A 12,871-nucleotide genomic window follows, 5' to 3' on the forward strand; every position below is an offset into this window, starting at 1 on the left:
GAAGTTACAGACCAAGATGCAATGCCTTGTGTTGATAATAAAGCCTCCACAAAAATAGCATTTTAAGTCTTGTGTTGGCTTCATATGCGCAGAGGAAATCTCCACTCGTCGCTAGGCTAATTTATACAATGTAAAATGCCATAGTCTTGTGCTAATGATGTTAGCATGTTATATTTGTTTGGAAAAGATGTTCAGTATGAGACCGTTGTCTTGTTGGTGAACCTTTGTGAATTGTAACGGAGCTGAATTTTGTAACATTACCTTTGTTAAGTGTTGCTGTTGTCCCTGGAAATTTCTGCTAGCCGCTGCGCTAATTTATACAAGGTAAAATGCCATAGACTCACGCTAATAACATTAGCATGTTGTTTTTTTGTGGAGGGAAATGTGTCCAGCAAAAGACAAGTGCTTTGTATGTGAATGCTGCGAGTTATACTGACGCTGATTTGTGTACTTACTTGCTATTAAGCCATGTTTAATATGTGTTTAATGTGTGTTTCCACATTAATTAATCAACTCGACTTTACAGCACTTCACAGAAAGCCCACTGCTGATTAGTGTTTTGGAGGTGTATCTGCAGAGTGACACAGACACACCACCACACAAGTATAAATGCTCACAACAGCATAGGCTCTTAATCCAGCTTTACAAGACAATGGCTTAGTCCCACTTCTGCAAGTTTGATGTGCATACTTGAAACTTCTAGTGCACTGAAAATGGACCTTTCAGTGAAATGGGAGACATTTTGTTTAGCAGTTAAACTTTTGAAGGAAAGTCACATTTGCATTTTCATATATCCTTGATTTTTCAGTAAGAGAGATGAAGTAAATATGATTTTAAGAATTTTTAACAAAGTATTTGAACTTTTCTGTGGTAAAATCACATTAATCCATCAGAGTATTTGTATGTGTCTTAAAACGTATCTAAGGGGGATCTTCAAGCTACAGAACTGGCTTTCAAATCATGCTTTCATCCTGCAGGTGAACCGGTTTGAACAGTTTAACATCAACTACGCCAACGAGAAACTCCAGGAGTATTTCAACAAGCACATCTTCTCGTTGGAACAGCTGGAGTACAACAGGTAAAGATGTTTAACATATCCAAACAATTCAGAGACACACTATATGTCTTCAAATTCGGCTTGTGCGCTGGTAGATACTTTGAAAACAAAACAAGACTTTTCATGTGCTGGAGACGGTCCCACAGACAGATAGGACTGGGGATGGGGGTTGGGCCTCCTCACGGGGATGCAGGCAAACTGCCAGAGGTTTGGAATAGGCTCAGTTTCTCCCACAGACAGTTGTGTTCTTGTATAATTGGCCAGCAGCTTGGACATGGCTCATTTCATCACATGCTCACGCTGGACAATACAGCCATTGTGTCTTCCCAGTTGTTTATATTTATATATATACATGGTGTGTGTGTGTGTGTGTGTCCTGACAGGGAGGGGATCCAGTGGGAGGCCATAGACTGGATGGATAACGCTGAGTGTCTGGATCTCATAGAAAAGGTAACCCTTAGAGAGCAAAGTCACCACCAGCATCGACCGCTAACCGCCAGCCAGAGCGTGCTGCTGACCCAGACGCCACACTGTGCTTACATTGACCTCCATCTCCTACTCTATCATTATATAGTCTCATTTTGCATGTTGTGTGCACAGTAATGTACACCAGTCAGTGGCTGGAGGTACGGTTGAAGTGAGGCATTAAGATAATTTGTTTTATTTTATCACCATAGTTATAATGTGGGTTAAAACTGAGCTTCTACAGAGGTGGGCGTGTGTCTGAACGGTTTCTGGGTCAGAATCACAAATGTTAAAAAAATTAGGGAAAGCAAAAAGACTACACTGCAACCATTTTATTCCCCTTTTACACGTGTGATTTAGCTTGATGGCCCTTCATAAGAGGATTTCTGCTGTTTTAGTGTGTAACTGTGAAGTTAGGTGTTGCTGCCAAACATCGTGCCTGCTCAGTGAACCTTCGCTTTGTAAATAAAAGAGAGAATTGAATTAATTCTTCTGCTGTTTAGAGTTTCCTGGACGCATTGTTATAATAAAAGCTGCCAGATGTGCCCCAATGGGATTATAACTAGTTCCATCATGACTGCGGTGTGCTTCACCCTCTCTGCTCCTCTTGTCTGTCTCCCCTTTAGAAACTGGGCATGTTGGCTCTTATCAATGAGGAGAGTCGCTTCCCCAAAGGCACGGACTACACCCTCCTGGAGAAACTGCACAGCCGACACGCAGTGAGTCCACATGCACATACGAAAACATACATCGTTCACATGTCTCCGGGGAGAAACTCATAAAGACATAAAAATGATCCATATCCCTCCACCACCCACTCAGCTCAGACAGCCCAAAAGAGCTAAACCTCTCCCCCGGCCGATGAATTGCCTTCAGTTCAGAGTTGAACGTCCGTGCAGCACTCATACACGCCCCCGAGCGCTCTCACATGCAAACACAACAATGCTGAAATGTGATCAGCATTGTGTGCAGGAGAAAAGAGTGTCCTCAGAAAACCCAGCTGGGTTTTCAATGGCTGATGGGAAAAACAGAAGAGGTACAAAGTGAGACCTAAGAACTGGCTGACCTCTCCCTCAGGTGTCTGAAGCATATGTCGAGTTTTAAGGTCACAGGCGAAGGAGTTAGAGAGAGATGCTGTGCCATTTCATGCAGGAGAAATGACATCGGTTGATTAGTTGACTGGCAGAAAATAATTGTGATAATATGATGAATCATTATTTATCAAGGAAAAATGCCAAATTTTTCCGCTTCTCAAATGTTGGAAATTATTAGGTAAACCCTTGAGATGTAACATCTGGTTTTCAAGGGGGTTCTCAGTGACATTAATACAATATAAGTAGAGTTAGACAAAACATTGAAACAAAAACAAAAATAACAAGATAATTAAACATGTGTGAAAGAAATGTCATATAATTGTAAATCAATTAATTTATTTTTAGACTTAGTTGAAGCAAGAGACACAGAAACACACCCAACACAAATACACCTTTGGAAGCAGGTTGAGATTGTTGTCATTGTAAATGTATTGACTATTTTTTAGAAAAAAAAAGACCTCAGCTGGGGCCCTGGAAAATAATTAGAGACATTCTTCACTTTTTTCCCAACACTGTTTAGACCAATTGTCCTCAACCAGAGGTCCGGGGACTCCCAGGGGTCCTTAGGGGAGTTCCATGTGGTCCCTAGAAAAATAGTAGGGGAATAGTATAAACTATTTTTTAAATATTTAATTCACCACAGAAGTGAGACCAATGTGAGTAAGAGTCATAAGCATGACTTTTCTGATCACTTCCTCCACGGTTATCTCTACAACTGTAGTTGACAGCTATAGATTTCTGGTCCTAGTAGATATCTAACAACCTAGCTCCCTGAAGCGAAATCCTATCAAATGGGGGTCCATTAACTAATGTTGTCAATATATTGGTCCTTGACATGGAAAAGGTTGAGAACCACTGATATAGACTAAGATTCATAAGCTATTTACAAAAAAATGTAACCAGGTAAAATTCTCATTGAGATTTAAATCTCATTTTCAGACCTTGGTCAGACCTGATCTGATCAAGAGGGCAGCATGAATTAGGGATGTTCCTGGCAACTAATTTCCCTTTCGACTAAACGAAAATTTTAGACTAGAAGACTAATCGACTAGTCTAAAAAAAAGGTATCGGCACAGTGTATTCAGGCTCAACACATTCCATTAACTTCCTGAAGCCTTTACCTTCAACAAAGTTAAGTGGAAGCATATCTTGCGAGGTCGTTGTCATGATGAGCTGGGTTAGGGCTAGCACCGCTAGCAGCAGCAGCCAGATGCTTGAGTCGAATGTAGTTGTGCATTGCTCCACTCGAGTGACACAGCCTACATGCAACCTTGTTTTCATTTTTGCGAGATGACACCTCTCCAATTTCCCACAGTGCTGTTTTAAAACTCCAGTCTACTCGAGCATTACCGTGAGGAGGAAGACTGTTGTCTGACCGCTCTGTAGCCCCCACTAGTGGTGGGCGGCTGCATGACATTTAAGCGGCCTTGTACATGAATAAAACACTAATTGGTTTAACCGACTAATATTTCTGGTGCTGACTAGCGAGGGGGCGGACGTTTCATCATTTAGACAACTAATCACGCATGTCCTTAACATGAACATTGTTACAACAATACACACAAACCATACAAACAGACATTTACAACTGTCACATACCACAAATTAGCGAGCAATGTCCAGTTAATGTGCAGTACAAGGTCAAGATCAAAAGAAGAGGAGAGAAAACAAAAAAACAGTTATGATGCAAGTATAATTTCCCAAAACAATTTCAGTGAAAATTTAGATGCAATTACATTCACCAAGAGTACTGTTTTCTCAGTCCTTCAAAATTGACCTAAATTCATCCCTAGTGATCTGCTCCGACATTTTCAGGTCCTTCTGAACATTATTCCAGGAAGAATTGGCATCGTATTTAAAAGCTTTTTCGCCTGTTCTTTTCTAACCTCGGGGACCAACATCTGTAGAATAAACTTGTCAACAGTTGATGTGATAATGATAATATCCATTAGCTGTAGCCCTCAATGTGTTAACGGCCTTTCAGCTGCCCTTTGAACTCTCCCCTGCACCTCTCAGTGTTGTCTGGTTCGTTTGATTATCACTAATTAGGCAGACATGAAGAGCATTTCTAAAAGTCAGTGGTCTCTTTGTCCTTTCTCCCCAGACAAACCCATACTATGTGAAGCCCAGAGTGACCGACCACCAGTTTGGCATTAAGCACTACGCCGGAGAGGTAATTAACAACACAAACACACACACAGATACCGAGTAAAACCAGCTTCCTGAATGAGTATGTCGGGGAAGTGAGGTAGTTGTTGGATGGGCAGCGTGGGCGCCTTTGCCAAAATCAGCTACAGGATGTTGATGCCGCGCCCATCCTCCACTGTCTTTTTCCCTGAGTCAGGAGAATCTGCCTCACCGTCATCCTCCCCTTCCTTTGCTTACATGATGAGCGGAGATTACTCCTGACGGAAGTGTAGAGAAAGGCAAAGTCAGGGAAGAGGGAGAGTGGACAGTGCAGGAGGGATGTGTGTGGGGAGAGTAGAAAGATTTGCCTTGATAAAGAATGGCCTTATGAAGCGCCTGCCTCAGACAAGGTCTCCTCAGTGTGAGTGTGGCAGCTCAGTCACAAGCCTGGCATGGATGTGTATGGTAATGACTCGGTCCAGAGAGGACAGGCAGTCCAACCAGTTGTTCTCTCTCTCTCTCTCTGTCCAGTGTGTCTCTCTGGAGAGTTTGGTCGCCTCTCTGAAAGCTCCTTCTGTTATCTGAAATGGTGCCGTGAGTCCAGCAGGGAAATAGTAGCATCACCACATAGATTTGATTATATGTGTGGTGCCGGGGAAGTGCAGTTGATTTAGATTAAGTTGTTGTCTGACGTGAACTTCAGGGCTGGGTGTCAACACTGATTTCCTGAATCGAGTCTGATTGACAAGGTCACAATTTTTTTTTTTAACTTAGTTTTCATTTCAATTTCAGCAACTTATACAATCATTTTCAGAATTTCCATGCTGTTTTTTTTTCTGTTTTTTTGCAGCTGTGCCTATGTGGCTTACAGGCAAACAACACTAAACTGACATAAACCAAACACATCCAAGCTTAAAGTATTAATTTTGAAATAAAACAAAAGAAATGTTGGACAAAAAAAGACTAAAAAATGTAAAGGTTAGGGAGGGAAGTTGCATGTGTGTATACAGTGGCTTGAGTGTATGTATATGCATCAAGAGGTGAGTCAGGTAGGGGAGATAAAGATACATATACTCGATCACTTCACTATGTTAGTATGGTGAAAGCAGGGCCCCATCTTTTATTAAATATTTCTTTTTGGAGTCTCAAGGAGTATGTCATCTGTTTCATCTGGTAAATTTCCAAAGTCCCAATTTGATCAGCTTTCTGATTGGAGTCAGTATCAATTTGATTGGAGACATTTCCGTTACAGTACAGATTTTGCTTGGATATGAAAGAGATTTTTACAGAACTAATGCTGTAAATTGTACAAGAAACCCTCTAACCCAGTGCATTTTGAAAAATATTGTTTACATTAAAGATATACCATACAGGATTTAACTAAAAACAATGTATAAACTCATACAGGAGCAGTCCCTCTTAATCATTACTTATGACCCACTAGAAGTGTATGCCAGTGTATTCATCTGCACAAACCTTTCCCTAGATTGTCGTATTTTCTTCTTACTTTCTGTGTTTGGGAAGTTTATGGGTATGTACCCCCAAAGTGCTCAGGTAGGTCCAGGCTTCATAAAAAAGTAGCGACCAGGTGCCAGACTGTAAGCAACCAGTATCCAAGAGACAGCAAGGCAAAACACCAAACCAGAGTGAATCTTGGATTGACTTTTGCTTTTACTTTTGCTGGTTTGTGTGTTCACAAACACTAACCTTCAATCCTGCATAGTGAACCTTTAATTGGCCCTACAGCAGTTACATTAATGTACTTTTTATTTGACACTCACAACAGCAGTCTACAGTTAAGTCCAACTCTATGGACTCAACAATCAGTGACTATTGAGCGACCAGAAAAAATGTACGTTGTAAAAAGTGGTGCAGAAAAAAAGTTGCGATAGCCTCAATTATTTTCGCAGCACGTGGAAAATTAGATGGTAACCGAAACACATATGCCATCTCCAGTGGGGTTTTTTTTTAATGGGTATCTGGGTGATGTTTTGTTAAATGGTTTTGGAGAATGGCATTTCCACAATATTTAGCACATGTTTAGCACATCTTACATATGGCTTTGCTTTTGTTCAGCCCTTCTGTCGTCATAGGTTTTAATTCCTGAAATGCAACCAGACCAAACCGTTCGGTGGAGCAGCTCCCAGCGTGTTTGATTCAGCTGAGGTTTGCTTATCTCACGTGGTCACATCTTGTTTTGCGAAGAACCAAAGGCTGGTCACGCAAGACTAATGTGGTTAAAGCTTCATGCATTCGTGGAAAAAGGCACATATTAAAAGACTGATCTTGTGTCTTTATGTGAAGGAACTTTCCAAATGCAATGTTGCGGATTTACTGTATCTTATTATTGTTGATTGTGTTTGCACGATTAGTGCACCTGCAAGTCTTTGCACTCCGACTGTGTGTAATTCTTCATTTCTCTGCGGCGTCATGAGACCATCCCAGTTAACTCAACCTGCAACTGACACACACAGAGCCTTTTGTACGAGTCTATTCCTATGTGAGAGGAATGGAGTGTAATTAGTGTGTCTGTGATTTATAAATACATGTGTCGTCAAGTTTGGATCTCATGGCTCCCCATGAGCCTCGAGGCTTGAGAATGGGGGATGGGGGTTGTTATTGGATTATAGTATACACGCACACAGCTGTGAATACAAGCTCTCATACACGCACATTCACATGGGTTTGTGATTAGATTACAGTGTTTCATGTTATTTCTATGCATAAAATACTTCATATGCACTTTTATTTTCATGCACACACGCAAACACAAACAAACTCAGAGTGCATTACATGTGGGGCGGGCAGAGGAATGCCGTGTTGCTAAGATGAGGCCTGAACAGAATTCAACAGGTGACTGCATTAACATAGAGGCACTCTGCTGGCCCATCCCCCTCCTCTTTGGCCACACAGAGCACTCAAAACACGCGTTCAGTATAGTCCCCACTCATGTCACACTTTGTGCACATGTGTGTGTGAATGTTCCCATGTGAAAACATTAATCACTCAGTCTGGATATGAAGTTTCCAGAAGATAAATATAGTGCATATGAATATGGACAAATAGGCTATATTTTAATTCTTGTGTTCAATCTGTGCTGGATTGACATTAAACCTTTTAGCAGTTGAATTATGGGTCAATAATGACACCTTTAGAGTTTGAATCATCTGCACCTCAAAGAGCAAGTTAGCAAAAACTGTGCTAACAATGCAACAAACTCAGCAGCAGTAAAATCTGTCTGTTTACACCCATTCATAGCTCATTATCTTTCATTAAAGCTTACTTGGAACAACATTTTTCCATCTCCCTTTACATTAAAATTGCAAATATCTCAGTGGTTGAGAATCATAAATTTACCATCAACAAAAACAGACAGTAAGTAGTTATTGCTGTGCATTTTTTTATGTCATCATAGTAATTTAAGATCTAAGTTTATTTGACATTTATGAGTGGACATGTTCATTGCTTTACAGAATATTTGATTAGCTCGGATTTTATTCGGATAATGCTGCAAATCACTCTGAAGCAAATTGCAAATTCATTACTTCTGCTCATTTGTACTATTTTCTTTTTCTGTTTAGTTGCATTTATTTTAAATATCTTTTAGTTTCCAAGCTCTTTTGGCTTTTTCTCACACTGCTGCACATACTCTGCTGTCTTTTAGGTGCTTTATGATGTGCGGGGGATCCTGGAGAAGAACAGAGACACCTTCAGAGACGACATCTTGTTTATTCTAAAAGACAGCAGGTGAGCATATCACACTCCTCTCCTCTTGCATGCTGAACGCACACCTGTATGATTCAGTTCATATGCAGGTTTCTTACAAAGCCCTGCTCTGCTGTTTATGTCTGCAGGCTTGACTTCATCTATGACCTCTTTGAGCGTGTCGGCAGCAGAAGTGGAGATGAGACCCTCAAGATGGGCACAGCCCGACGCAAGCCCACCGTCAGCTCTCAGTTCAGGGTGAGGACAAAGCTTCTGTGACCTAACTGTTTCTCCAAGTTTAGCGCATGATCGTATGATTGTGTCATCACACGCACAAGGAGTTATTTGTCTCCCATGTGCCGCTGCATATAAGAATCACTTAACCCTGTAACTTTTGGCTGTCTATCTTGGCGTGATGAGTGTGAGCGCGGGGGCAGAGAAAAAAAAAAAAGGATAGAAATTATGCAGAGACAGAGAGGGAAAGAGAATGCTACCAGTGTATTTGATCTGCAGAGAACGATGGGTGATGGGATGTATGAAATATGTGGTTGTGGCGGTAGGGGGGACGGGGATGCAGTGGAGGGCTTATCTTAGCATGTCCTAACTGCAGAGTGGAGAGAAGGAGCAGGGGAGGATTTGGCAGGCTGCCCTGGCCTACAGTTCCTAAAGGCAGGGGATTAGGGTTGATGGCTGGGCAGCGAGGGGCCAACCGGGGGCCAATCACGCACAGCTCTGCCAGGCCAGGCCTCGCTGGAGACAGACTGTCTGAGGCAGAGAGGAGAGCGAAGCTGACATAGCCTGCGAGTTTCAAGGGTCCTTGGAGTGTGTGTTTGTGCATGGACTGTAACAAAGTGTATTTAATCTGTACTTATTCATACATTTGGTCAACAATACTTATATACTGTTTTACTAATCTTAAAGGGACAGTTCACCCCAAAATGAAAAATATTTTTTTTTTTCCTGTAGTGCTTTTGATCAGTCAAGATTATTTTGGTGTTAGTTGCTGAGTGTTGGAGATATCACCTGTAGAGATGTCTTCCCTTGCTTATATATAATTGAACTAGATGGCATTTAGCTTGAGTTGTCAAAAATTAGAAACTGAACAGCAGTGTCTCTTTCCAAATATCATAACCCGGTTACTCATGATAATTTACATACCTTGTTGTGCACAGTTTAATGAAGGGACTATTTTCTTTATACTGACCTAACACACACTGGCCTTATCACTGTTCAGAAGAAAGCGAGCAACTACTCACGAACGAGAGGGCCTAGCTCGTGACAGCGCAGATGTGCACCGATTTAATTTTTATTTAATTGTGTATACGTTATTATTCTCCAAGGAGGAAATTCAATTTATACTTGTGTGTCAGCTCTATGCAGAGCCTACGCAAATGGACTACGCCATTGTGAGCCACTATACTTGTGCATCTGTCTGTAAAACTCTACAATTACGCCTCCAAACCACTAGTTGGCGGTGTGAAGTGCTGTAATGTTGAGTTGATTCAAAACACACATCAAACACACATTAAACATGGCTTAATAACAACATTTTCAAACACAATAACAAAAATTGGCTTCACTATAACAAGCAGCATTCTCAGCCAAAGCTCTTGTCTTTTGCTGGACACATTTTCCCCACAAAATACAACATGCTAACATATTTAGCACCAGTCTATACCATTTTCCATCGTAGAAATTAGCTTTGCGGCTAGCGGATATTTTCTCTACCCATATGAAGCCAGGGACAACAGCCGTTAACAAAGGTAACGTTACAAAATTCAGCTTCAACTCACAAGGTTCACCAACAAAACAACCGTCTTACACTTAACACCTTTTTCAAACAAATAGAACATGCTGACGTTATTAGCACAAGCCTATGGCATTATACACTGTGTAAATTAGCCTAGCGACTAGCGGACTCTACTCATTTGAAGCCAGGATAAATCACACACAAGACATAAAATGCTTTTTTGTGAGGGGCTTTGTTGTCCTCACAGTTTATTGTTTCTTATCTGTGAAATAAAAGTGAATGCTTAGTTTCCACTGAGAAAAATGGTTTCAGCTTACAAAAACTGCACGGAGGTCTGCGTTGCCAGGCTACGGTGTAGGCTCTATGTCAACGCAACCAACTCACACCAAAACAGTCTAAACTGATAAATAGCACTACACATAAGAGAAAAAATATTTACGTTTGATTAATATTTTTTTTTATTTCAGGACTTGTACTTGTATTCAAGTATTCTTTCATTGTTTTATTGGTACTTTTACATAAGCAGGGTCTAAAAACTTCTTCTATAGTGCACCTATTTTCTGCTGCTTTATACTTTTACTTTACTACATTTCAGATATTATATTATAATAATTAATATTTTACCCCTACTTTGTAGATTAACATTTTGCATAGTGCAAAAAATCTTCATCCTACCAAGATATTTATGTCTGTTATTAAAATCTGCCATTGCAGTGAGACAATTTCAACCTGTTTTAACAGAAGTGAACAAGTTTTATGACATTTTTCTTGATTCTAAAGCAGTGATGCATGTGCATAAATAAATAGACATAAAGGATTATATTGGATTGAAAAACTATCTTCTCTGCTGTTTCTATCTTAATCCTCTTGTTGCTGATGTGTTTCAGGACTCTCTCCATTCCCTGATGGCCACACTAAGTGCCTCCAACCCCTTTTTTGTACGCTGCATCAAACCAAACATGGACAAGGTAGGTCATGCAAATTTCATTGCACAAAAAAAAAAAAAAAAGAAAATCTCAGAAACCCTGCCAGGTCTTGTCAAGGTCAGCGCCTGCAAAGTTAAACCGCCTTGGTGCTATTCATAGCTCCCGTTGCTCAAAGCTTATCTTTAGTCATACAAATGTTCCACTTGAAAAGTAACTACTCGTTTTTTGTTTTTGCTGCAAATTTTCTTATTAATAAACTGATAACTCTCTCCTGTGTTAATGCAAAGACACTCATTATGCTTCCTCAAATAAAAGGGCTGTGTACTGGCACATTCCTACCACTTTATCCCCTTTACCCGAGGTCAGGGGTCAATGCTGGCCATTCCAGCTGTAGTGGCTTGGCTGATGCTCCGCTGATCTGGCCGCATCAGTGGAATGCCAAGATAAGACCACAGTGCTGTGGCTGTGGTGCAGCCAGGGGGACATTTATTTACTAGCCTTCTACCCCTCTACTGCTCTTTACCACATAGCTGCAAACCCTTTCACAATCTGCACTGTGATCCAATTTTCTGATATTGGATAGTTGTTGAATCGGTTGTATTATGTTTCTTTATTCTCTGTGTGAGAGAGAGAATTGGCCGCTCTTTAATCCGGTGGCATTCTCTCTGTTATTGTTAGTTATTAATGTACACAGTGGGGTGATTGTCCTCTTCTCTCAGCTCCCACTCCATATGCGTCATTCCACACCTTCTCGCTTACTTATTAGCATGGAAACTGCACCATCTTCCTCTCTCGCCCGTCCCCGGCTCTGCCTCGCATTCGCTCACCTGGCCTTGGTCGGTCAAGATGGAACAAGCCATGCCTCTGTTAATCCTGCAGAATGACAGGATTGTGTGCATGCAAACACACACACACACACAATGTATTTGTGTGATTTATATGCACCCACCCTCCTTGGAAAAAATGTCACTGAGGGAAGGGGCAGCTTGTTTTCACTCAAATGAGTCAACATGCAGTACCTCTTTCAGCTGCCTAAATCCTCTGCTAAAGAGCAGAGTTCAGAGCTCAGAGGGGTGCACGTTCATGTGGGTGTGTGTTTGATTATGAACATGAACACATCCAAGTGTGCCGTTGGCTATCCAAGTGTGTCTGTTTCCATGCATAGTAGCATTAGCCTGTAATTAGGTTGACACATTTGGGGAATGCCGTGGTCCTGTGTCGGGCTTATCTGGCGCTGTGTGCCCTCTGGGTGACAATGGCCTTCGGGCAGTTCCCTGTGAGTGGTCAGGCAGCCCAGCCTGTGTAGAGGTGTAGTGCGGCAGACATCACAGATCCTTTCCAATAAGCAGGCCCAAGGATCATCGGTAACGCAGAGCTGTGAACAATACAGCTGATTATTCCAGAAAGAAAGGCCTACCCTGGTGTTGCTCAACACTGTTCAGGTTTCTCTCTGATGGTGTGCGTTTTCTTTGCAGTAACCTGATTGTTAATGTAAAATGATAGCACTCCCTGCGGTAATTTACTTTTTAGTTCAAGTTTAACGTGACTCAGCAGTAAGATGATTTGAATAGGTGTGTGGGCTCAACACTGAAGGATTATATTTGTCTACAGTGTTTAGCTGTCCCATATCTTTCAATCACAGATACAAAACATCAGTCGTGCTGAGTAAGCCCTGTATGCAGGTCAGCTTTTAATGCATATATGAAAGGCCTCAATCAAGTTAGCATAGAAATGTCAGTAGGGGTGT

The 12,871-nt window shown here is 41.3% G+C and overlaps 1 protein-coding gene across 1 annotated transcript in view; it reads left to right on the forward strand.

Moving 5' to 3' along the window:
• Positions 1 to 12,871, forward strand: part of myo10l3 (myosin X, like 3) — a 70,146-nt gene that overhangs the window by 39,247 nt on the left and 18,028 nt on the right. Inside the window, exons 13-19 of the mRNA XM_078174450.1 lie at positions 978 to 1,078; positions 1,441 to 1,507; positions 2,149 to 2,241; positions 4,721 to 4,789; positions 8,408 to 8,490; positions 8,598 to 8,706; positions 11,086 to 11,166. Of these exons, the coding sequence (XP_078030576.1) occupies positions 978 to 1,078; positions 1,441 to 1,507; positions 2,149 to 2,241; positions 4,721 to 4,789; positions 8,408 to 8,490; positions 8,598 to 8,706; positions 11,086 to 11,166 (603 nt within the window). The remainder of the gene's footprint in view (positions 1 to 977; positions 1,079 to 1,440; positions 1,508 to 2,148; positions 2,242 to 4,720; positions 4,790 to 8,407; positions 8,491 to 8,597; positions 8,707 to 11,085; positions 11,167 to 12,871) is intronic.

This window comes from Epinephelus lanceolatus, chromosome 14 (genome assembly GCF_041903045.1).
Source record: "Epinephelus lanceolatus isolate andai-2023 chromosome 14, ASM4190304v1, whole genome shotgun sequence".
Lineage (NCBI taxonomy): Eukaryota > Metazoa > Chordata > Actinopteri > Perciformes > Serranidae > Epinephelus > Epinephelus lanceolatus.